At 38.0% G+C, this 24583-nt stretch overlaps 3 protein-coding genes across 10 annotated transcripts; all 3 read left to right on the forward strand.

Moving 5' to 3' along the window:
* Positions 1 to 6: 6 nt before the first annotated feature.
* On the forward strand, positions 7 to 11107 carry LOC122414557 (uncharacterized). Of its 4 annotated transcripts, none has more exons than XR_006261781.1 (11): positions 7 to 121; positions 188 to 452; positions 2131 to 2400; positions 2467 to 2731; positions 4312 to 4581; positions 4648 to 4912; positions 6591 to 6860; positions 6927 to 7131; positions 8710 to 8979; positions 9046 to 9310; positions 10989 to 11107. XR_006261781.1 is itself a non-coding variant. In XM_043425939.1 (7 exons), the coding sequence occupies exons 5-7, from the start codon at positions 4381 to 4383 to the stop codon at positions 6218 to 6220; spliced, it is 633 nt and encodes a 210-aa protein (XP_043281874.1). In that variant the 5' UTR covers positions 7 to 121; positions 188 to 452; positions 2131 to 2400; positions 2467 to 2731; positions 4312 to 4380; the 3' UTR covers positions 6221 to 6232. The 4 variants fall into 4 exon arrangements, 1 of the variants encoding a protein (XP_043281874.1); XR_006261780.1 differs by lacking the exon at positions 10989 to 11107 and adding an exon at positions 9850 to 9891; XR_006261782.1 differs by lacking the exons at positions 8710 to 8979; positions 9046 to 9310; positions 10989 to 11107 and adding an exon at positions 7571 to 7612.
* A 363-nt stretch (positions 11108 to 11470) lies between these two features.
* On the forward strand, positions 11471 to 15573 carry LOC122414928 (uncharacterized). Of its 2 annotated transcripts, none has more exons than XM_043426602.1 (4): positions 11471 to 11529; positions 13208 to 13477; positions 13544 to 13808; positions 15487 to 15573. In XM_043426602.1, exons 2-4 carry the CDS (start codon positions 13277 to 13279, stop codon positions 15495 to 15497), a joined length of 477 nt encoding a protein of 158 aa, XP_043282537.1. In that variant the 5' UTR covers positions 11471 to 11529; positions 13208 to 13276; the 3' UTR covers positions 15498 to 15573. The 2 variants fall into 2 exon arrangements, with proteins under 2 accessions (XP_043282537.1, XP_043282536.1); XM_043426601.1 differs by lacking the exon at positions 15487 to 15573 and adding an exon at positions 14950 to 15128.
* A 68-nt stretch (positions 15574 to 15641) lies between these two features.
* On the forward strand, positions 15642 to 24501 carry LOC122414645 (uncharacterized). Of its 4 annotated transcripts, none has more exons than XR_006261796.1 (9): positions 15642 to 15756; positions 15823 to 16027; positions 17706 to 17975; positions 18042 to 18306; positions 19985 to 20254; positions 20321 to 20525; positions 22104 to 22373; positions 22440 to 22704; positions 24383 to 24501. XR_006261796.1 is itself a non-coding variant. In XM_043426112.1 (9 exons), the coding sequence occupies exons 7-9, from the start codon at positions 22173 to 22175 to the stop codon at positions 24010 to 24012; spliced, it is 633 nt and encodes a 210-aa protein (XP_043282047.1). In that variant the 5' UTR covers positions 15642 to 15756; positions 15823 to 16027; positions 17706 to 17975; positions 18042 to 18306; positions 19985 to 20254; positions 20321 to 20525; positions 22104 to 22172; the 3' UTR covers positions 24013 to 24024. The 4 variants fall into 4 exon arrangements, 1 of the variants encoding a protein (XP_043282047.1); XR_006261795.1 differs by lacking the exon at positions 24383 to 24501 and adding an exon at positions 23244 to 23285; XM_043426112.1 differs by lacking the exon at positions 24383 to 24501 and adding an exon at positions 23846 to 24024.
* Positions 24502 to 24583: the final 82 nt, after the last annotated feature.

Consider the following 24583-nt stretch of genomic DNA (forward strand, 5'->3'; position numbering starts at 1 on the left):
GGAGAATCTGGATAAAGTGACTGATTTATATTGCAATATGTCAAACGCATCCCTCCGGGCCATCATGCGGACTTTCGTTATGAACCGGAGATTTTATATCGCTGAATATATTAACCAACAAGTAAGTATAAAAAAATTCATTTAATTTAAACTTTTTTCCAACTTATGACAATTTTTTTGTCAACAGTCCAGTTCGCAGAGTGCTCAGGACGCAAATGGCGGCAAAGCGACGGCTCCTGCAGCCGAAATGGAAAGAAGTTTGGCGCCTGGTTTGACCGAGACAAACGAGAGCAGTCCGGATTCTGAAGAATCAGTAATTTCGCTGTCTAGATCGGAGGAGACAAACGAGAGCAGTCCGGATTCTGAAGAATCAGTGATTCCGCCGCCATCTTCCTCTATAACCGGAATTGAAAATTGTACGAGGAATCAAAGGTTTCGTGAAATCAATCACGGTGAGTGCAGAGAACGTAATTCGGTTTTGTTCATTTCTTTTCAAAGGACCACGTTGAACCTGAAAATGATTAATAAAATTGAATATTGGGAAATCTGTGATTGAAATACTTACCGATGGAACAGTTATGTTGACTCCTCTCCAGAGGACCGCGTTGAACCTGAAAATGATTAGAAAAATTGAATATTGGGAAATCTGTGATTGAAATACTTACCCATGGAACAGTTATGTTGACTCCTCTCCAGAGGACCGCGTTGAACCTGAAAATGATTAGAAAAATTGAATATTAGGAAAACAGTAACTAAAATACTTACCGAGGAAACAGTTTTGATGATTTCTCTCCATGTCAAACCCAAATGAGATATATTCGTTTTTTGTTTTCAGTAATGAAAGATGATCCAGACCCACGGATCCGTCGCACATATTCAATTTAGTCTGTTCAATTCGCTTATTACAAAATCGAGGTATATACGACGGATCCGTGGGTCTGGATCATCTTTCACTGTTTTCCTAATATTCAATTTTTCTAATCATTTGAAGGTTCAACGCGGTCCTCTGGAGAGGAGTCATCGTTTTTTCGCATTCACCGTTGCAAGAAGCTTCTCTTGCTCCGAGCCCGGAGGTTTATCATGCGTTGGACAAAATGGCAAATCACTATGTGCATTGTGCAAGTGTTTTGGATATTCCAGATCAACTCCAAGTATATAACCAATTTCGAAAAAAACGATATGTCATACATTATCGTGCATTGCAGCAGTGTTTAAAACATGGTTTGAAAATCACGAAAATCCACAGAGTCTTGAAGTTTCAGCTAAGCAATCTTCCTGGCTCAAAACATACATTGATTTGAATACACAATTTCGTACACGTGCGAAAAATGATTTTGAAAAAAATCTATTCAAATTATTGAATAATGCTGTGTTTGGAAAAACCATGGAGGATGTTCGTAGTCACGTCCAAGTTAAACTGTTAACGCAATGGGCAGGTCGATATGGAGCAGAGGCTATGATCGCTAAACCTAACTTTCACAGTCGAAGTATTTTCGCGGAAAATTTAATCGCTGTAGAGTTGCAAAATCTCCAGGTTATGTTTAACAAACCGATATATGTTGGCATGTCTATTTTAGGCATTTCATTTTTCAGCGAAACCGAAGGGTGGAAAAGATGTTTTCCAAGAAAATTACATGCTGCTGCATTTAACCCAAAATACACTGAACTCCTCAAGGCTATCAATGCTGACGAACGGTGTTATGCAGCCATTTGTGAAGCGGGACGATTTGAAAAGCCCCAAAAAGTCAGTCTGGAACTGATAAAGCCGATTGTTGCAGCAGTTTGGAGAGATGGCCATAAAATGTTAAAATATCTCAGTGTCCAAAGATTTTTAATGGATCACAGTGAAGAAAACTATAGAAATCTTCAAGGTAAGTGCGTTAATGCTACTGAATAAAAATTGAATATTGGCAAAATGATAATTGAAATAGTTACCGGTCAAACAGTTTTGTTGTCGCCTCTCCATAGGACCGTGTCGAACCTGAAAATAATTGAAAAAATTGAATATTATTTAAAAAATTGAATACTGGGAAGTCTGTGATTCAGATACTTACAGATAAAACAGTTATGTTGACTCCTCTCCAGAGGACCGCGTTGAACCTGAAAATTATTAATAAAATTGAATATTAGGAAAACAGTAACTAAAATACTTACCAAGGAAACAGTTTACCAAGGAAACACAAATACGAAATCGAGACAATGATCAAAAACGACAAGCTGAATGTGATATGTTCGAGGTTTCCCGAATATTTCCGGAGCCCAAACTCAACGATTCCTGTGGAGAATCTGGATAAAGTGACTGATTTATATTGCAATATGTCAAACGCATCCCTCCGGGCCATCATGCGGACTTTCGTTATGAACCGGAGATTTTATATCGCTGAATATATTAACCAACAAGTAAGTATAAAAAAATTCATTTAATTTAAACTTTTTTCCAACTTATGACAATTTTTTTGTCAACAGTCCAGTTCGCAGAGTGCTCAGGACGCAAATGGCGGCAAAGCGACGGCTCCTGCAGCCGAAATGGAAAGAAGTTTGGCGCCTGGTTTGACCGAGACAAACGAGAGCAGTCCGGATTCTGAAGAATCAGTAATTTCGCTGTCTAGATCGGAGGAGACAAACGAGAGCAGTCCGGATTCTGAAGAATCAGTGATTCCGCCGCCATCTTCCTCTATAACCGGAATTGAAAATTGTACGAGGAATCAAAGGTTTCGTGAAATCAATCACGGTGAGTGCAGAGAACGTAATTCGGTTTTGTTCATTTCTTTTCAAAGGACCACGTTGAACCTGAAAATGATTAATAAAATTGAATATTGGGAAATCTGTGATTGAAATACTTACCGATGGAACAGTTATGTTGACTCCTCTCCAGAGGACCGCGTTGAACCTGAAAATGATTAGAAAAATTGAATATTAGGAAAACAGTAACTAAAATACTTACCGAGGAAACAGTTTTGATGATTTCTCTCCATGTCAAACCCAAATGAGATATATTCGTTTTTTGTTTTCAGTAATGAAAGATGATCCAGACCCACGGATCCGTCGCACATATTCAATTTAGTCTGTTCAATTCGCTTATTACTAAATCGAGGTATATACGACGGATCCGTGGGTCTGGATCATCTTTCACTGTTTTCCTAATATTCAATTTTTCTAATCATTTGAAGGTTCAACGCGGTCCTCTGGAGAGGAGTCATCGTTTTTTCGCATTCACCGTTGCAAGAAGCTTCTCTTGCTCCGAGCCCGGAGGTTTATCATGCGTTGGACAAAATGGCAAATCACTATGTGCATTGTGCAAGTGTTTTGGATATTCCAGATCAACTCCAAGTATATAACCAATTTCGAAAAAAACGATATGTCATACATTATCGTGCATTGCAGCAGTGTTTAAAACATGGTTTGAAAATCACGAAAATCCACAGAGTCTTGAAGTTTCAGCTAAGCAATCTTCCTGTCTCAAAACATACATTGATTTGAATACACAATTTCTCGTACACGTGCGAAAAATGATTTTGAAAAAAATCTATTCAAATTATTGAATAATGCTGTGTTTGGAAAAACCATGGAGGATGTTCGTAGTCACGTCCAAGTTAAACTGTTAACGCAATGGGCAGGTCGATATGGAGCAGAGTCTATGATCGCTAAACCTAACTTTCACAGTCGAAGTATTTTTGCGGAAAATTTAATCGCTGTAGAGTTGCGAAATCTCCAGGTTATGTTTAACAAACCGATATATGTTGGCATGTCTATTTTAGGCATTTCATTTTTCAGCGAAACCGAAGGGTGGAAAAGATGTTTTCCAAGAAAATTACATGCTGCTGCATTTAACCCAAAATACACTGAACTCCTCAAGGCTATCAATGCTGACGAACGGTGTTATGCAGCCATTTGTGAAGCGGGACGATTTGAAAAGCCCCAAAAAGTCAGTCTGGAACTGATAAAGCCGATTGTTGCAGCAGTTTGGAGAGATGGCCATAAAATGTTAAAATATCTCAGTGTCCAAAGATTTTTAATGGATCACAGTGAAGAAAACTATAGAAATCTTCAAGGTAAGTGCGTTAATGCTACGGAATAAAAATTGAATATTGGCAAAATGATAATTGAAATAGTTACCGGTCAAACAGTTTTGTTGTCGCCTCTCCATAGGACCGTGTCGAACCTGAAAATAATTGAAAAAATTGAATATTATTTAAAAAATTGAATACTGGGAAGTCTGTGATTCAGATACTTACAGATAAAACAGTTATGTTGACTCCTCTCCAGAGGACCGCGTTGAACCTGAAAATTATTAATAAAATTGAATATTAGGAAAACAGTAACTAAAATACTTACCAAGGAAACAGTTTACCAAGGAAACACAAATACGAAATCGAGACAATGATCAAAAACGACAAGCTGAATGTGATATGTTCGAGGTTTCCCGAATATTTCCGGAGCCCAAACTCAACGATTCCTGTGGAGAATCTGGATAAAGTGACTGATTTATATTGCAATATGTCAAACGCATCCCTCCGGGCCATCATGCGGACTTTCGTTATGAACCGGAGATTTTATATCGCTGAATATATTAACCAACAAGTAAGTATAAAAAAATTCATTTAATTTAAACTTTTTTCCAACTTATGACAATTTTTTTGTCAACAGTCCAGTTCGCAGAGTGCTCAGGACGCAAATGGCGGCAAAGCGACGGCTCCTGCAGCCGAAATGGAAAGAAGTTTGGCGCCTGGTTTGACCGAGACAAACGAGAGCAGTCCGGATTCTGAAGAATCAGTAATTTCGCTGTCTAGATCGGAGGAGACAAACGAGAGCAGTCCGGATTCTGAAGAATCAGTGATTCCGCCGCCATCTTCCTCTATAACCGGAATTGAAAATTGTACGAGGAATCAAAGGTTTCGTGAAATCAATCACGGTGAGTGCAGAGAACGTAATTCGGTTTTGTTCATTTCTTTTCAAAGGACCACGTTGAACCTGAAAATGATTAATAAAATTGAATATTGGGAAATCTGTGATTGAAATACTTACCGATGGAACAGTTATGTTGACTCCTCTCCAGAGGACCGCGTTGAACCTGAAAATGATTAGAAAAATTGAATATTGGGAAATCTGTGATTGAAATACTTACCCATGGAACAGTTATGTTGACTCCTCTCCAGAGGACCGCGTTGAACCTGAAAATGATTAGAAAAATTGAATATTAGGAAAACAGTAACTAAAATACTTACCGAGGAAACAGTTTTGATGATTTCTCTCCATGTCAAACCCAAATGAGATATATTCGTTTTTTGTTTTCAGTAATGAAAGATGATCCAGACCCACGGATCCGTCGCACATATTCAATTTAGTCTGTTCAATTCGCTTATTACAAAATCGAGGTATATACGACGGATCCGTGGGTCTGGATCATCTTTCACTGTTTTCTTAATATTCAATTTTTCTAATCATTTGAAGGTTCAACGCGGTCCTCTGGAGAGGAGTCATCGTTTTTTCGCATTCACCGTTGCAAGAAGCTTCTCTTGCTCCGAGCCCGGAGGTTTATCATGCGTTGGACAAAATGGCAAATCACTATGTGCATTGTGCAAGTGTTTTGGATATTCCAGATCAACTCCAAGTATATAACCAATTTCGAAAAAAACGATATGTCATACATTATCGTGCATTGCAGCAGTGTTTAAAACATGGTTTGAAAATCACGAAAATCCACAGAGTCTTGAAGTTTCAGCTAAGCAATCTTCCTGGCTCAAAACATACATTGATTTGAATACACAATTTCGTACACGTGCGAAAAATGATTTTGAAAAAAATCTATTCAAATTATTGAATAATGCTGTGTTTGGAAAAACCATGGAGGATGTTCGTAGTCACGTCCAAGTTAAACTGTTAACGCAATGGGCAGGTCGATATGGAGCAGAGGCTATGATCGCTAAACCTAACTTTCACAGTCGAAGTATTTTTGCGGAAAATTTAATCGCTGTAGAGTTGCAAAATCTCCAGGTTATGTTTAACAAACCGATATATGTTGGCATGTCTATTTTAGGCATTTCATTTTTCAGCGAAACCGAAGGGTGGAAAAGATGTTTTCCAAGAAAATTACATGCTGCTGCATTTAACCCAAAATACACTGAACTCCTCAAGGCTATCAATGCTGACGAACGGTGTTATGCAGCCATTTGTGAAGCGGGACGATTTGAAAAGCCCCAAAAAGTCAGTCTGGAACTGATAAAGCCGATTGTTGCAGCAGTTTGGAGAGATGGCCATAAAATGTTAAAATATCTCAGTGTCCAAAGATTTTTAATGGATCACAGTGAAGAAAACTATAGAAATCTCCAAGGTAAGTGCGTTAATGCTACTGAATAAAAATTGAATATTGGCAAAATGATAATTGAAATAGTTACCGGTCAAACAGTTTTGTTGTCGCCTCTCCATAGGACCGTGTCGAACCTGAAAATAATTGAAAAAATTGAATATTATTTAAAAAATTGAATATTGGGAAGTCTGTGATTCAGATACTTACAGATGAAACAGTTATGTTGACTCCTCTCCAGAGGACCGCGTTGAACCTGAAAATGATTAATAAAATTGAATATTAGGAAAACAGTAACTAAAATACTTACCAAGGAAACAGTTTACCAAGGAAACACAAATACGAAATCGAGACAATGATCAAAAACGACAAGCTGAATGTGATATGTTCGAGGTTTCCCGAATATTTCCGGAGCCCAAACTCAACGATTCCTGTGGAGAATCTGGATAAAGTGACTGATTTATATTGCAATATGTCAAACGCATCCCTCCGGGCCATCATGCGGACTTTCGTTATGAACCGGAGATTTTATATCGCTGAATATATTAACCAACAAGTAAGTATAAAAAAATTCATTTAATTTAAACTTTTTTCCAACTTATGACAATTTTTTTGTCAACAGTCCAGTTCGCAGAGTGCTCAGGACGCAAATGGCGGCAAAGCGACGGCTCCTGCAGCCGAAATGGAAAGAAGTTTGGCGCCTGGTTTGACCGAGACAAACGAGAGCAGTCCGGATTCTGAAGAATCAGTGATTCCGCCGCCATCTTCCTCTATAACCGGAATTGAAAATTGTACGAGGAATCAAAGGTTTCGTGAAATCAATCACGGTGAGTGCAGAGAACGTAATTCGGTTTTGTTCATTTCTTTTCAAAGGACCACGTTGAACCTGAAAATGATTAATAAAATTGAATATTGGGAAATCTGTGATTGAAATACTTACCGATGGAACAGTTATGTTGACTCCTCTCCAGAGGACCGCGTTGAACCTGAAAATGATTAGAAAAATTGAATATTAGGAAAACAGTAACTAAAATACTTACCGAGGAAACAGTTTTGATGATTTCTCTCCATGTCAAACCCAAATGAGATATATTCGTTTTTTGTTTTCAGTAATGAAAGATGATCCAGACCCACGGATCCGTCGCACATATTCAATTTAGTCTGTTCAATTCGCTTATTACTAAATCGAGGTATATACGACGGATCCGTGGGTCTGGATCATCTTTCACTGTTTTCCTAATATTCAATTTTTCTAATCATTTGAAGGTTCAACGCGGTCCTCTGGAGAGGAGTCATCGTTTTTTCGCATTCACCGTTGCAAGAAGCTTCTCTTGCTCCGAGCCCGGAGGTTTATCATGCGTTGGACAAAATGGCAAAACACTATGTGCATTGTGCAAGTGTTTTGGATATTCCAGATCAACTCCAAGTATATAACCAATTTCGAAAAAAACGATATGTCATACATTATCGTGCATTGCAGCAGTGTTTAAAACATGGTTTGAAAATCACGAAAATCCACAGAGTCTTGAAGTTTCAGCTAAGCAATCTTCCTGGCTCAAAACATACATTGATTTGAATACACAATTTCGTACACGTGCGAAAAATGATTTTGAAAAAAATCTATTCAAATTATTGAATAATGCTGTGTTTGGAAAAACCATGGAGGATGTTCGTAGTCACGTCCAAGTTAAACTGTTAACGCAATGGGCAGGTCGATATGGAGCAGAGGCTATGATCGCTAAACCTAACTTTCACAGTCGAAGTATTTTCGCGGAAAATTTAATCGCTGTAGAGTTGCAAAATCTCCAGGTTATGTTTAACAAACCGATATATGTTGGCATGTCTATTTTAGGCATTTCATTTTTCAGCGAAACCGAAGGGTGGAAAAGATGTTTTCCAAGAAAATTACATGCTGCTGCATTTAACCCAAAATACACTGAACTCCTCAAGGCTATCAATGCTGACGAACGGTGTTATGCAGCCATTTGTGAAGCGGGACGATTTGAAAAGCCCCAAAAAGTCAGTCTGGAACTGATAAAGCCGATTGTTGCAGCAGTTTGGAGAGATGGCCATAAAATGTTAAAATATCTCAGTGTCCAAAGATTTTTAATGGATCACAGTGAAGAAAACTATAGAAATCTTCAAGGTAAGTGCGTTAATGCTACGGAATAAAAATTGAATATTGGCAAAATGATAATTGAAATAGTTACCGGTCAAACAGTTTTGTTGTCGCCTCTCCATAGGACCGTGTCGAACCTGAAAATAATTGAAAAAATTGAATATTATTTAAAAAATTGAATACTGGGAAGTCTGTGATTCAGATACTTACAGATAAAACAGTTATGTTGACTCCTCTCCAGAGGACCGCGTTGAACCTGAAAATTATTAATAAAATTGAATATTAGGAAAACAGTAACTAAAATACTTACCAAGGAAACAGTTTACCAAGGAAACACAAATACGAAATCGAGACAATGATCAAAAACGACAAGCTGAATGTGATATGTTCGAGGTTTCCCGAATATTTCCGGAGCCCAAACTCAACGATTCCTGTGGAGAATCTGGATAAAGTGACTGATTTATATTGCAATATGTCAAACGCATCCCTCCGGGCCATCATGCGGACTTTCGTTATGAACCGGAGATTTTATATCGCTGAATATATTAACCAACAAGTAAGTATAAAAAAATTCATTTAATTTAAACTTTTTTCCAACTTATGACAATTTTTTTGTCAACAGTCCAGTTCGCAGAGTGCTCAGGACGCAAATGGCGGCAAAGCGACGGCTCCTGCAGCCGAAATGGAAAGAAGTTTGGCGCCTGGTTTGACCGAGACAAACGAGAGCAGTCCGGATTCTGAAGAATCAGTAATTTCGCTGTCTAGATCGGAGGAGACAAACGAGAGCAGTCCGGATTCTGAAGAATCAGTGATTCCGCCGCCATCTTCCTCTATAACCGGAATTGAAAATTGTACGAGGAATCAAAGGTTTCGTGAAATCAATCACGGTGAGTGCAGAGAACGTAATTCGGTTTTGTTCATTTCTTTTCAAAGGACCACGTTGAACCTGAAAATGATTAATAAAATTGAATATTGGGAAATCTGTGATTGAAATACTTACCGATGGAACAGTTATGTTGACTCCTCTCCAGAGGACCGCGTTGAACCTGAAAATGATTAGAAAAATTGAATATTGGGAAATCTGTGATTGAAATACTTACCCATGGAACAGTTATGTTGACTCCTCTCCAGAGGACCGCGTTGAACCTGAAAATGATTAGAAAAATTGAATATTAGGAAAACAGTAACTAAAATACTTACCGAGGAAACAGTTTTGATGATTTCTCTCCATGTCAAACCCAAATGAGATATATTCGTTTTTTGTTTTCAGTAATGAAAGATGATCCAGACCCACGGATCCGTCGCACATATTCAATTTAGTCTGTTCAATTCGCTTATTACAAAATCGAGGTATATACGACGGATCCGTGGGTCTGGATCATCTTTCACTGTTTTCTTAATATTCAATTTTTCTAATCATTTGAAGGTTCAACGCGGTCCTCTGGAGAGGAGTCATCGTTTTTTCGCATTCACCGTTGCAAGAAGCTTCTCTTGCTCCGAGCCCGGAGGTTTATCATGCGTTGGACAAAATGGCAAATCACTATGTGCATTGTGCAAGTGTTTTGGATATTCCAGATCAACTCCAAGTATATAACCAATTTCGAAAAAAACGATATGTCATACATTATCGTGCATTGCAGCAGTGTTTAAAACATGGTTTGAAAATCACGAAAATCCACAGAGTCTTGAAGTTTCAGCTAAGCAATCTTCCTGGCTCAAAACATACATTGATTTGAATACACAATTTCGTACACGTGCGAAAAATGATTTTGAAAAAAATCTATTCAAATTATTGAATAATGCTGTGTTTGGAAAAACCATGGAGGATGTTCGTAGTCACGTCCAAGTTAAACTGTTAACGCAATGGGCAGGTCGATATGGAGCAGAGGCTATGATCGCTAAACCTAACTTTCACAGTCGAAGTATTTTTGCGGAAAATTTAATCGCTGTAGAGTTGCAAAATCTCCAGGTTATGTTTAACAAACCGATATATGTTGGCATGTCTATTTTAGGCATTTCATTTTTCAGCGAAACCGAAGGGTGGAAAAGATGTTTTCCAAGAAAATTACATGCTGCTGCATTTAACCCAAAATACACTGAACTCCTCAAGGCTATCAATGCTGACGAACGGTGTTATGCAGCCATTTGTGAAGCGGGACGATTTGAAAAGCCCCAAAAAGTCAGTCTGGAACTGATAAAGCCGATTGTTGCAGCAGTTTGGAGAGATGGCCATAAAATGTTAAAATATCTCAGTGTCCAAAGATTTTTAATGGATCACAGTGAAGAAAACTATAGAAATCTCCAAGGTAAGTGCGTTAATGCTACTGAATAAAAATTGAATATTGGCAAAATGATAATTGAAATAGTTACCGGTCAAACAGTTTTGTTGTCGCCTCTCCATAGGACCGTGTCGAACCTGAAAATAATTGAAAAAATTGAATATTATTTAAAAAATTGAATATTGGGAAGTCTGTGATTCAGATACTTACAGATGAAACAGTTATGTTGACTCCTCTCCAGAGGACCGCGTTGAACCTGAAAATGATTAATAAAATTGAATATTAGGAAAACAGTAACTAAAATACTTACCAAGGAAACAGTTTACCAAGGAAACACAAATACGAAATCGAGACAATGATCAAAAACGACAAGCTGAATGTGATATGTTCGAGGTTTCCCGAATATTTCCGGAGCCCAAACTCAACCATTCCTGTGGAGAATCTGGATAAAGTGACTGATTTATATTGCAATATGTCAAACGCATCCCTCCGGGCCATCATGCGGACTTTCGTTATGAACCGGAGATTTTATATCGCTGAGTATATTAACCAACAAGTAAGTATAAAAAAATTCATTTAATTTAAACTTTTTTCCAACTTATGACAATTTTTTTGTCAACAGTCCAGTTCGCAGAGTGCTCAGGACGCAAATGGCGGCAAAGCGACGGCTCCTGCAGCCGAAATGGAAAGAAGTTTGGCGCCTGGTTTGACCGAGACAAACGAGAGCAGTCCGGATTCTGAAGAATCAGTGATTCCGCCGCCATCTTCCTCTATAACCGGAATTGAAAATTGTACGAGGAATCAAAGGTTTCGTGAAATCAATCACGGTGAGTGCAGAGAACGTAATTCGGTTTTGTTCATTTCTTTTCAAAGGACCACGTTGAACCTGAAAATGATTAATAAAATTGAATATTGGGAAATCTGTGATTGAAATACTTACCGATGGAACAGTTATGTTGACTCCTCTCCAGAGGACCGCGTTGAACCTGAAAATGATTAGAAAAATTGAATATTGGGAAATCTGTGATTGAAATACTTACCCATGGAACAGTTATGTTGACTCCTCTCCAGAGGACCGCGTTGAACCTGAAAATGATTAGAAAAATTGAATATTAGGAAAACAGTAACTAAAATACTTACCGAGGAAACAGTTTTGATGATTTCTCTCCATGTCAAACCCAAATGAGATATATTCGTTTTTTGTTTTCAGTAATGAAAGATGATCCAGACCCACGGATCCGTCGCACATATTCAATTTAGTCTGTTCAATTCGCTTATTACAAAATCGAGGTATATACGACGGATCCGTGGGTCTGGATCATCTTTCACTGTTTTCCTAATATTCAATTTTTCTAATCATTTGAAGCTTCAACGCGGTCCTCTGGAGAGGAGTCATCGTTTTTTCGCATTCACCGTTGCAAGAAGCTTCTCTTGCTCCGAGCCCGGAGGTTTATCATGCGTTGGACAAAATGGCAAATCACTATGTGCATTGTGCAAGTGTTTTGGATATTCCAGATCAACTCCAAGTATATAACCAATTTCGAAAAAAACGATATGTCATACATTATCGTGCATTGCAGCAGTGTTTAAAACATGGTTTGAAAATCACGAAAATCCACAGAGTCTTGAAGTTTCAGCTAAGCAATCTTCCTGGCTCAAAACATACATTGATTTGAATACACAATTTCGTACACGTGCGAAAAATGATTTTGAAAAAAATCTATTCAAATTATTGAATAATGCTGTGTTTGGAAAAACCATGGAGGATGTTCGTAGTCACGTCCAAGTTAAACTGTTAACGCAATGGGCAGGTCGATATGGAGCAGAGGCTATGATCGCTAAACCTAACTTTCACAGTCGAAGTATTTTCGCGGAAAATTTAATCGCTGTAGAGTTGCAAAATCTCCAGGTTATGTTTAACAAACCGATATATGTTGGCATGTCTATTTTAGGCATTTCATTTTTCAGCGAAACCGAAGGGTGGAAAAGATGTTTTCCAAGAAAATTACATGCTGCTGCATTTAACCCAAAATACACTGAACTCCTCAAGGCTATCAATGCTGACGAACGGTGTTATGCAGCCATTTGTGAAGCGGGACGATTTGAAAAGCCCCAAAAAGTCAGTCTGGAACTGATAAAGCCGATTGTTGCAGCAGTTTGGAGAGATGGCCATAAAATGTTAAAATATCTCAGTGTCCAAAGATTTTTAATGGATCACAGTGAAGAAAACTATAGAAATCTTCAAGGTAAGTGCGTTAATGCTACGGAATAAAAATTGAATATTGGCAAAATGATAATTGAAATAGTTACCGGTCAAACAGTTTTGTTGTCGCCTCTCCATAGGACCGTGTCGAACCTGAAAATAATTGAAAAAATTGAATATTATTTAAAAAATTGAATACTGGGAAGTCTGTGATTCAGATACTTACAGATAAAACAGTTATGTTGACTCCTCTCCAGAGGACCGCGTTGAACCTGAAAATTATTAATAAAATTGAATATTAGGAAAACAGTAACTAAAATACTTACCAAGGAAACAGTTTACCAAGGAAACACAAATACGAAATCGAGACAATGATCAAAAACGACAAGCTGAATGTGATATGTTCGAGGTTTCCCGAATATTTCCGGAGCCCAAACTCAACGATTCCTGTGGAGAATCTGGATAAAGTGACTGATTTATATTGCAATATGTCAAACGCATCCCTCCGGGCCATCATGCGGACTTTCGTTATGAACCGGAGATTTTATATCGCTGAATATATTAACCAACAAGTAAGTATAAAAAAATTCATTTAATTTAAACTTTTTTCCAACTTATGACAATTTTTTTGTCAACAGTCCAGTTCGCAGAGTGCTCAGGACGCAAATGGCGGCAAAGCGACGGCTCCTGCAGCCGAAATGGAAAGAAGTTTGGCGCCTGGTTTGACCGAGACAAACGAGAGCAGTCCGGATTCTGAAGAATCAGTAATTTCGCTGTCTAGATCGGAGGAGACAAACGAGAGCAGTCCGGATTCTGAAGAATCAGTGATTCCGCCGCCATCTTCCTCTATAACCGGAATTGAAAATTGTACGAGGAATCAAAGGTTTCGTGAAATCAATCACGGTGAGTGCAGAGAACGTAATTCGGTTTTGTTCATTTCTTTTCAAAGGACCACGTTGAACCTGAAAATGATTAATAAAATTGAATATTGGGAAATCTGTGATTGAAATACTTACCGATGGAACAGTTATGTTGACTCCTCTCCAGAGGACCGCGTTGAACCTGAAAATGATTAGAAAAATTGAATATTGGGAAATCTGTGATTGAAATACTTACCCATGGAACAGTTATGTTGACTCCTCTCCAGAGGACCGCGTTGAACCTGAAAATGATTAGAAAAATTGAATATTAGGAAAACAGTAACTAAAATACTTACCGAGGAAACAGTTTTGATGATTTCTCTCCATGTCAAACCCAAATGAGATATATTCGTTTTTTGTTTTCAGTAATGAAAGATGATCCAGACCCACGGATCCGTCGCACATATTCAATTTAGTCTGTTCAATTCGCTTATTACAAAATCGAGGTATATACGACGGATCCGTGGGTCTGGATCATCTTTCACTGTTTTCTTAATATTCAATTTTTCTAATCATTTGAAGGTTCAACGCGGTCCTCTGGAGAGGAGTCATCGTTTTTTCGCATTCACCGTTGCAAGAAGCTTCTCTTGCTCCGAGCCCGGAGGTTTATCATGCGTTGGACAAAATGGCAAATCACTATGTGCATTGTGCAAGTGTTTTGGATATTCCAGATCAACTCCAAGTATATAACCAATTTCGAAAAAAACGATATGTCATACATTATCGTGCATTGCAGCAGTGTTTAAAACATGGTTTGAAAATCACGAAAATCCACAGAGTCTTGAAGTTTCAGCTAAGCAATCTTCCTGGCTCAAAACATACATTGATTTGAATACACAATTTCGTACACGTGCGAAAAATGATTTTGAAAAAAATCTATTCAAATTATTGAATAATGCTGTGTTTGGAAAAACCATGGAGGATGTTCGTAGTCACGTCCAAGTTAAACTGTTAACGCAATGGGCAGGTCGATATGGAGCAGAGGCTATGATCGCTAAACCTAACTTTCACAGTCGAAGTATTTTTGCGGAAAATTTAATCGCTGTAGAGTTGCAAAATCTCCAGGTTATGTTTAACAAACCGATATATGTTGGCATGTCTATTTTAGGCATTTCATTTTTCAGCGAAACCGAAGGGTGGAAAAGATGTTTTCCAAGAAAATTACATGCTGCTGCATTTAACCCAAAATACACTGAACTCCTCAAGGCTATCAATGCTGACGAACGGTGTTATGCAGCCATTTGTGAAGCGGGACGATTTGAAAAGCCCCAAAAAGTCAGTCTGGAACTGATAAAGCCGATTGTTGCAGCAGTTTGGAGAGATGGCCATAAAATGTTAAAATATCTCAGTGTCCAAAGATTTTTAATGGATCACAGTGAAGAAAACTATAGAAATCTCCAAGGTAAGTGCGTTAATGCTACTGAATAAAAATTGAATATTGGCAAAATGATAATTGAAATAGTTACCGGTCAAACAGTTTTGTTGTCGCCTCTCCATAGGACCGTGTCGAACCTGAAAATAATTGAAAAAATTGAATATTATTTAAAAAATTGAATATTGGGAAGTCTGTGATTCAGATACTTACAGATGAAACAGTTATGTTGACTCCTCTCCAGAGGACCGCGTTGAACCTGAAAATGATTAATAAAATTGAATATTAGGAAAACAGTAACTAAAATACTTACCAAGGAAACAGTTTACCAAGGAAACACAAATACGAAATCGAGACAATGATCAAAAACGACAAGCTGAATGTGATATGTTCGAAGTTTCCCGAATATTTCCGGAGCCCAAACTCAACCATTCCTGTGGAGAATCTGGATAAAGTGACTGATTTATATTGCAATATGTCAAACGCATCCCTCCGGGCCATCATGCGGACTTTCGTTATGAACCGGAGATTTTATATCGCTGAATATATTAACCAACAAGTAAGTATAAAAAAATTCATTTAATTTAAACTTTTTTCCAACTTATGACAATTTTTTTGTCAACAGTCCAGTTCGCAGAGTGCTCAGGACGCAAATGGCGGCAAAGCGACGGCTCCTGCAGCCGAAATGGAAAGAAGTTTGGCGCCTGGTTTGACCGAGACAAACGAGAGCAGTCCGGATTCTGAAGAATCAGTGATTCCGCCGCCATCTTCCTCTATAACCGGAATTGAAAATTGTACGAGGAATCAAAGGTTTCGTGAAATCAATCACGGTGAGTGCAGAGAACGTAATTCGGTTTTGTTCATTTCTTTTCAAAGGACCACGTTGAACCTGAAAATGATTAATAAAATTGAATATTGGGAAATCTGTGATTGAAATACTTACCGATGGAACAGTTATGTTGACTCCTCTCCAGAGGACCGCGTTGAACCTGAAAATGATTAGAAAAATTGAATATTGGGAAATCTGTGATTGAAATACTTACCGATGGAACAGTTATGTTGACTCCTCTCCAGAGGACCGCGTTGAACCTGAAAATGATTAGAAAAATTGAATATTAGGAAAACAGTAACTAAAATACTTACCGAGGAAACAGTTTTGATGATTTCTCTCCATGTTAAACCCAAATGAGATATATTCGTTTTTTGTTTTCAGTAATGAAAGATGATCCAGACCCACGGATCCGTCGCACATATTCAATTTAGTCTGTTCAATTCGCTTATTACTAAATCGAGGTATATACGACGGATCCGTGGGTCTGGATCATCTTTCACTGTTTTCCTAATATTCAATTTTTCTAATCATTTGAAGGTTCAACGCGGTCCTCTGGAGAGGAGTCATCGTTTTTTCGCATTCACCGTTGCAAGAAGCTTCTCTTGCTCCGAGCCCGGAGGTTTATCATGCGTTGGACAAAATGGCAAAACACTATGTGCATTGTGCAAGTGTTTTGGATATTCCAGATCAACTCCAAGTATATAACCAATTTCGAAAAAAACGATATGTCATACATTATCGTGCATTGCAGCAGTGTTTAAAACATGGTTTGAAAATCACGAAAATCCACAGAGTCTTGAAGTTTCAGCTAAGCAATCTTCCTGGCTCAAAACATACATTGATTTGAATACACAATTTCGTACACGTGCGAAAAATGATTTTGAAAAAAATCTATTCAAATTATTGAATAATGCTGTGTTTGGAAAAACCATGGAGGATGTTCGTAGTCACGTCCAAGTTAAACTGTTAACGCAATGGGCAGGTCGATATGGAGCAGAGGCTATGATCGCTAAACCTAACTTTCACAGTCGAAGTATTTTTGCGGAAAATTTAATCGCTGTAGAGTTGCAAAATCTCCAGGTTATGTTTAACAAACCGATATATGTTGGCATGTCTATTTTAGGCATTTCATTTTTCAGCGAAACCGAAGGGTGGAAAAGATGTTTTCCAAGAAAATTACATGCTGCTGCATTTAACCCAAAATACACTGAACTCCTCAAGGCTATCAATGCTGACGAACGGTGTTATGCAGCCATTTGTGAAGCGGGACGATTTGAAAAGCCCCAAAAAGTCAGTCTGGAACTGATAAAGCCGATTGTTGCAGCAGGTTGGAGAGATGGCCATAAAATGTTAAAATATCTCAGTGTCCAAAGATTTTTAATGGATCACAGTGAAGAAAACTATAGAAATCTCCAAGGTAAGTGCGTTAATGCTACTGAATAAAAATTGAATATTGGCAAAATGATAATTGAAATAGTTACCGGTCAAACAGTTTTGTTGTCGCCTCTCCATAGGACCGTGTCGAACCTGAAAATAATTGAAAAAATTGAATATTATTTAAAAAATTGAATATTGGGAAGTCTGTGATTCAGATACTTACAGATGAAACAGTTATGTTGACTCCTCTCCAGAGGACCGCGTTGAACCTGAAAATGATTAATAAAATTGAATATTAGGAAAACAGTAACTAAAATACTTACCAAGGAAACAGTTTACCAAGGAAACACAAATACGAAATCGAGACAATGATCAAAAACGACAAGCTGAATGTGATATGTTCGAGGTTTCCCGAATATTTCCGGAGCCCAAACTCAACGATTCCTGTGGAGAATCTGGATAAAGTGACTGATTTATATTGCAATATGTCAAACGCATCCCTCCGGGCCATCATGCGGACTTTCGTTATGAACCGGAGATTTTATATCGCTGAATATATTAACCAACAAGTAAGTATAAAAAAATTCATTTAATTTAAACTTTTTTCCAACTTATGACAATTTTTTTGTCAACAGTCCAGTTCGCAGAGTGCTCAGGACGCAAATGGCGGCAAAGCGACGGCTCCTGCAGCCGAAATGGAAAGAAGTTTGGCGCCTGGTTTGACCGAGACAAACGAGAGCAGTCCGGATTCTGAAGAATCAGTAATTTCGCTGTCTAGATCGGAGGAGACAAACGAGAGCAGTCCGGATTCTGAAGAATCAGTGATTCCGCCGCCATCTTCCTCTATAACCGGAATTGAAAATTGTACGAGGAATCAAAGGTTTCGTGAAATCAATCACGGTGAGTGCAGAGAACGTAATTCGGTTTTGTTCATTTCTTTTCAAAGGACCACGTTGAACCTGAAAATGATTAATAAAATTGAATATTGGGAAATCTGTGATTGAAATACTTACCGATGGAACAGTTATGTTGACTCCTCTCCAGAGGACCGCGTTGAACCTGAAAATGATTAGAAAAATTGAATATTGGGAAATCTGTGATTGAAATACTTACCCATGGAACAGTTATGTTGACTCCTCTCCAGAGGACCGCGTTGAACCTGAAAATGATTAGAAAAATTGAATATTAGGAAAACAGTAACTAAAATACTTACCGAGGAAACAGTTTTGATGATTTCTCTCCATGTCAAACCCAAATGAGATATATTCGTTTTTTGTTTTCAGTAATGAAAGATGATCCAGACCCACGGATCCGTCGCACATATTCAATTTAGTCTGTTCAATTCGCTTATTACAAAATCGAGGTATATACGACGGATCCGTGGGTCTGGATCATCTTTCACTGTTTTCTTAATATTCAATTTTTCTAATCATTTGAAGGTTCAACGCGGTCCTCTGGAGAGGAGTCATCGTTTTTTCGCATTCACCGTTGCAAGAAGCTTCTCTTGCTCCGAGCCCGGAGGTTTATCATGCGTTGGACAAAATGGCAAATCACTATGTGCATTGTGCAAGTGTTTTGGATATTCCAGATCAACTCCAAGTATATAACCAATTTCGAAAAAAACGATATGTCATACATTATCGTGCATTGCAGCAGTGTTTAAAACATGGTTTGAAAATCACGAAAATCCACAGAGTCTTGAAGTTTCAGCTAAGCAATCTTCCTGGCTCAAAACATACATTGATTTGAATACACAATTTCGTACACGTGCGAAAAATGATTTTGAAAAAAATCTATTCAAATTATTGAATAATGCTGTGTTTGGAAAAACCATGGAGGATGTTCGTAGTCACGTCCAAGTTAAACTGTTAACGCAATGGGCAGGTCGATATGGAGCAGAGGCTATGATCGCTAAACCTAACTTTCACAGTCGAAGTATTTTTGCGGAAAATTTAATCGCTGTAGAGTTGCAAAATCTCCAGGTTATGTTTAACAAACCGATATATGTTGGCATGTCTATTTTAGGCATTTCATTTTTCAGCGAAACCGAAGGGTGGAAAAGATGTTTTCCAAGAAAATTACATGCTGCTGCATTTAACCCAAAATACACTGAACTCCTCAAGGCTATCAATGCTGACGAACGGTGTTATGCAGCCATTTGTGAAGCGGGACGATTTGAAAAGCCCCAAAAAGTCAGTCTGGAACTGATAAAGCCGATTGTTGCAGCAGTTTGGAGAGATGGCCATAAAATGTTAAAATATCTCAGTGTCCAAAGATTTTTAATGGATCACAGTGAAGAAAACTATAGAAATCTCCAAGGTAAGTGCGTTAATGCTACTGAATAAAAATTGAATATTGGCAAAATGATAATTGAAATAGTTACCGGTCAAACAGTTTTGTTGTCGCCTCTCCATAGGACCGTGTCGAACCTGAAAATAATTGAAAAAATTGAATATTATTTAAAAAATTGAATATTGGGAAGTCTGTGATTCAGATACTTACAGATGAAACAGTTATGTTGACTCCTCTCCAGAGGACCGCGTTGAACCTGAAAATGATTAATAAAATTGAATATTAGGAAAACAGTAACTAAAATACTTACCAAGGAAACAGTTTACCAAGGAAACACAAATACGAAATCGAGACAATGATCAAAAACGACAAGCTGAATGTGATATGTTCGAGGTTTCCCGAATATTTCCGGAGCCCAAACTCAACGATTCCTGTGGAGAATCTGGATAAAGTGACTGATTTATATTGCAATATGTCAAACGCATCCCTCCGGGCCATCATGCGGACTTTCGTTATGAACCGGAGATTTTATATCGCTGAATATATTAACCAACAAGTAAGTATAAAAAAATTCATTTAATTTAAACTTTTTTCCAACTTATGACAATTTTTTTGTCAACAGTCCAGTTCGCAGAGTGCTCAGGACGCAAATGGCGGCAAAGCGACGGCTCCTGCAGCCGAAATGGAAAGAAGTTTGGCGCCTGGTTTGACCGAGACAAACGAGAGCAGTCCGGATTCTGAAGAATCAGTGATTCCGCCGCCATCTTCCTCTATAACCGGAATTGAAAATTGTACGAGGAATCAAAGGTTTCGTGAAATCAATCACGGTGAGTGCAGAGAACGTAATTCGGTTTTGTTCATTTCTTTTCAAAGGACCACGTTGAACCTGAAAATGATTAATAAAATTGAATATTGGGAAATCTGTGATTGAAATACTTACCGATGGAACAGTTATGTTGACTCCTCTCCAGAGGACCGCGTTGAACCTGAAAATGATTAGAAAAATTGAATATTAGGAAAACAGTAACTAAAATACTTACCGAGGAAACAGTTTTGATGATTTCTCTCCATGTCAAACCCAAATGAGATATATTCGTTTTTTGTTTTCAGTAATGAAAGATGATCCAGACCCACGGATCCGTCGCACATATTCAATTTAGTCTGTTCAATTCGCTTATTACTAAATCGAGGTATATACGACGGATCCGTGGGTCTGGATCATCTTTCACTGTTTTCCTAATATTCAATTTTTCTAATCATTTGAAGGTTCAACGCGGTCCTCTGGAGAGGAGTCATCGTTTTTTCGCATTCACCGTTGCAAGAAGCTTCTCTTGCTCCGAGCCCGGAGGTTTATCATGCGTTGGACAAAATGGCAAAACACTATGTGCATTGTGCAAGTGTTTTGGATATTCCAGATCAACTCCAAGTATATAACCAATTTCGAAAAAAACGATATGTCATACATTATCGTGCATTGCAGCAGTGTTTAAAACATGGTTTGAAAATCACGAAAATCCACAGAGTCTTGAAGTTTCAGCTAAGCAATCTTCCTGGCTCAAAACATACATTGATTTGAATACACAATTTCGTACACGTGCGAAAAATGATTTTGAAAAAAATCTATTCAAATTATTGAATAATGCTGTGTTTGGAAAAACCATGGAGGATGTTCGTAGTCACGTCCAAGTTAAACTGTTAACGCAATGGGCAGGTCGATATGGAGCAGAGGCTATGATCGCTAAACCTAACTTTCACAGTCGAAGTATTTTCGCGGAAAATTTAATCGCTGTAGAGTTGCAAAATCTCCAGGTTATGTTTAACAAACCGATATATGTTGGCATGTCTATTTTAGGCATTTCATTTTTCAGCGAAACCGAAGGGTGGAAAAGATGTTTTCCAAGAAAATTACATGCTGCTGCATTTAACCCAAAATACACTGAACTCCTCAAGGCTATCAATGCTGACGAACGGTGTTATGCAGCCATTTGTGAAGCGGGACGATTTGAAAAGCCCCAAAAAGTCAGTCTGGAACTGATAAAGCCGATTGTTGCAGCAGTTTGGAGAGATGGCCATAAAATGTTAAAATATCTCAGTGTCCAAAGATTTTTAATGGATCACAGTGAAGAAAACTATAGAAATCTTCAAGGTAAGTGCGTTAATGCTACGGAATAAAAATTGAATATTGGCAAAATGATAATTGAAATAGTTACCGGTCAAACAGTTTTGTTGTCGCCTCTCCATAGGACCGTGTCGAACCTGAAAATAATTGAAAAAATTGAATATTATTTAAAAAATTGAATACTGGGAAGTCTGTGATTCAGATACTTACAGATAAAACAGTTATGTTGACTCCTCTCCAGAGGACCGCGTTGAACCTGAAAATTATTAATAAAATTGAATATTAGGAAAACAGTAACTAAAATACTTACCAAGGAAACAGTTTACCAAGGAAACACAAATACGAAATCGAGACAATGATCAAAAACGACAAGCTGAATGTGATATGTTCGAGGTTTCCCGAATATTTCCGGAGCCCAAACTCAACGATTCCTGTGGAGAATCTGGATAAAGTGACTGATTTATATTGCAATATGTCAAACGCATCCCTCCGGGCCATCATGCGGACTTTCGTTATGAACCGGAGATTTTATATCGCTGAATATATTAACCAACAAGTAAGTATAAAAAAATTCATTTAATTTAAACTTTTTTCCAACTTATGACAATTTTTTTGTCAACAGTCCAGTTCGCAGAGTGCTCAGGACGCAAATGGCGGCAAAGCGACGGCTCCTGCAGCCGAAATGGAAAGAAGTTTGGCGCCTGGTTTGACCGAGACAAACGAGAGCAGTCCGGATTCTGAAGAATCAGTAATTTCGCTGTCTAGATCGGAGGAGACAAACGAGAGCAGTCCGGATTCTGAAGAATCAGTGATTCCGCCGCCATCTTCCTCTATAACCGGAATTGAAAATTGTACGAGGAATCAAAGGTTTCGTGAAATCAATCACGGTGAGTGCAGAGAACGTAATTCGGTTTTGTTCATTTCTTTTCAAAGGACCACGTTGAACCTGAAAATGATTAATAAAATTGAATATTGGGAAATCTGTGATTGAAATACTTACCGATGGAACAGTTATGTTGACTCCTCTCCAGAGGACCGCGTTGAACCTGAAAATGATTAGAAAAATTGAATATTGGGAAATCTGTGATTGAAATACTTACCCATGGAACAGTTATGTTGACTCCTCTCCAGAGGACCGCGTTGAACCTGAAAATGATTAGAAAAATTGAATATTAGGAAAACAGTAACTAAAATACTTACCGAGGAAACAGTTTTGATGATTTCTCTCCATGTCAAACCCAAATGAGATATATTCGTTTTTTGTTTTCAGTAATGAAAGATGATCCAGACCCACGGATCCGTCGCACATATTCAATTTAGTCTGTTCAATTCGCTTATTACAAAATCGAGGTATATACGACGGATCCGTGGGTCTGGATCATCTTTCACTGTTTTCTTAATATTCAATTTTTCTAATCATTTGAAGGTTCAACGCGGTCCTCTGGAGAGGAGTCATCGTTTTTTCGCATTCACCGTTGCAAGAAGCTTCTCTTGCTCCGAGCCCGGAGGTTTATCATGCGTTGGACAAAATGGCAAATCACTATGTGCATTGTGCAAGTGTTTTGGATATTCCAGATCAACTCCAAGTATATAACCAATTTCGAAAAAAACGATATGTCATACATTATCGTGCATTGCAGCAGTGTTTAAAACATGGTTTGAAAATCACGAAAATCCACAGAGTCTTGAAGTTTCAGCTAAGCAATCTTCCTGGCTCAAAACATACATTGATTTGAATACACAATTTCGTACACGTGCGAAAAATGATTTTGAAAAAAATCTATTCAAATTATTGAATAATGCTGTGTTTGGAAAAACCATGGAGGATGTTCGTAGTCACGTCCAAGTTAAACTGTTAACGCAATGGGCAGGTCGATATGGAGCAGAGGCTATGATCGCTAAACCTAACTTTCACAGTCGAAGTATTTTTGCGGAAAATTTAATCGCTGTAGAGTTGCAAAATCTCCAGGTTATGTTTAACAAACCGATATATGTTGGCATGTCTATTTTAGGCATTTCATTTTTCAGCGAAACCGAAGGGTGGAAAAGATGTTTTCCAAGAAAATTACATGCTGCTGCATTTAACCCAAAATACACTGAACTCCTCAAGGCTATCAATGCTGACGAACGGTGTTATGCAGCCATTTGTGAAGCGGGACGATTTGAAAAGCCCCAAAAAGTCAGTCTGGAACTGATAAAGCCGATTGTTGCAGCAGTTTGGAGAGATGGCCATAAAATGTTAAAATATCTCAGTGTCCAAAGATTTTTAATGGATCACAGTGAAGAAAACTATAGAAATCTCCAAGGTAAGTGCGTTAATGCTACTGAATAAAAATTGAATATTGGCAAAATGATAATTGAAATAGTTACCGGTCAAACAGTTTTGTTGTCGCCTCTCCATAGGACCGTGTCGAACCTGAAAATAATTGAAAAAATTGAATATTATTTAAAAAATTGAATATTGGGAAGTCTGTGATTCAGATACTTACAGATGAAACAGTTATGTTGACTCCTCTCCAGAGGACCGCGTTGAACCTGAAAATGATTAATAAAATTGAATATTAGGAAAACAGTAACTAAAATACTTACCAAGGAAACAGTTTACCAAGGAAACACAAATACGAAATCGAGACAATGATCAAAAACGACAAGCTGAATGTGATATGTTCGAGGTTTCCCGAATATTTCCGGAGCCCAAACTCAACCATTCCTGTGGAGAATCTGGATAAAGTGACTGATTTATATTGCAATATGTCAAACGCATCC

This window comes from Venturia canescens, chromosome 8 (genome assembly GCF_019457755.1).
Source record: "Venturia canescens isolate UGA chromosome 8, ASM1945775v1, whole genome shotgun sequence".
Classification (NCBI taxonomy): domain Eukaryota; kingdom Metazoa; phylum Arthropoda; class Insecta; order Hymenoptera; family Ichneumonidae; genus Venturia; species Venturia canescens.

Bases quoted from the DNA above. Each gene is read 5' to 3' on its own strand.
- LOC122414557 (XM_043425939.1), top strand. From the start codon at position 4,381: ATGATCAAAAACGACAAGCTGAATGTGATATGTTCGAGGTTTCCCGAA. The intron at 4,582-4,647 runs GTAAGTATAAAA...TTTTGTCAACAG, and splicing joins CTGAATATATTAACCAACAA to TCCAGTTCGCAGAGTGCTCA. The intron at 4,913-6,053 runs GTGAGTGCAGAG...TTCATTTTTCAG, and splicing joins GTTTCGTGAAATCAATCACG to CGAAACCGAAGGGTGGAAAA.
- LOC122414928 (XM_043426601.1), top strand. From the start codon at position 13,277: ATGATCAAAAACGACAAGCTGAATGTGATATGTTCGAGGTTTCCCGAA. The intron at 13,478-13,543 runs GTAAGTATAAAA...TTTTGTCAACAG, and splicing joins CTGAATATATTAACCAACAA to TCCAGTTCGCAGAGTGCTCA. The intron at 13,809-14,949 runs GTGAGTGCAGAG...TTCATTTTTCAG, and splicing joins GTTTCGTGAAATCAATCACG to CGAAACCGAAGGGTGGAAAA.
- LOC122414645 (XM_043426112.1), top strand. From the start codon at position 22,173: ATGATCAAAAACGACAAGCTGAATGTGATATGTTCGAGGTTTCCCGAA. The intron at 22,374-22,439 runs GTAAGTATAAAA...TTTTGTCAACAG, and splicing joins CTGAATATATTAACCAACAA to TCCAGTTCGCAGAGTGCTCA. The intron at 22,705-23,845 runs GTGAGTGCAGAG...TTCATTTTTCAG, and splicing joins GTTTCGTGAAATCAATCACG to CGAAACCGAAGGGTGGAAAA.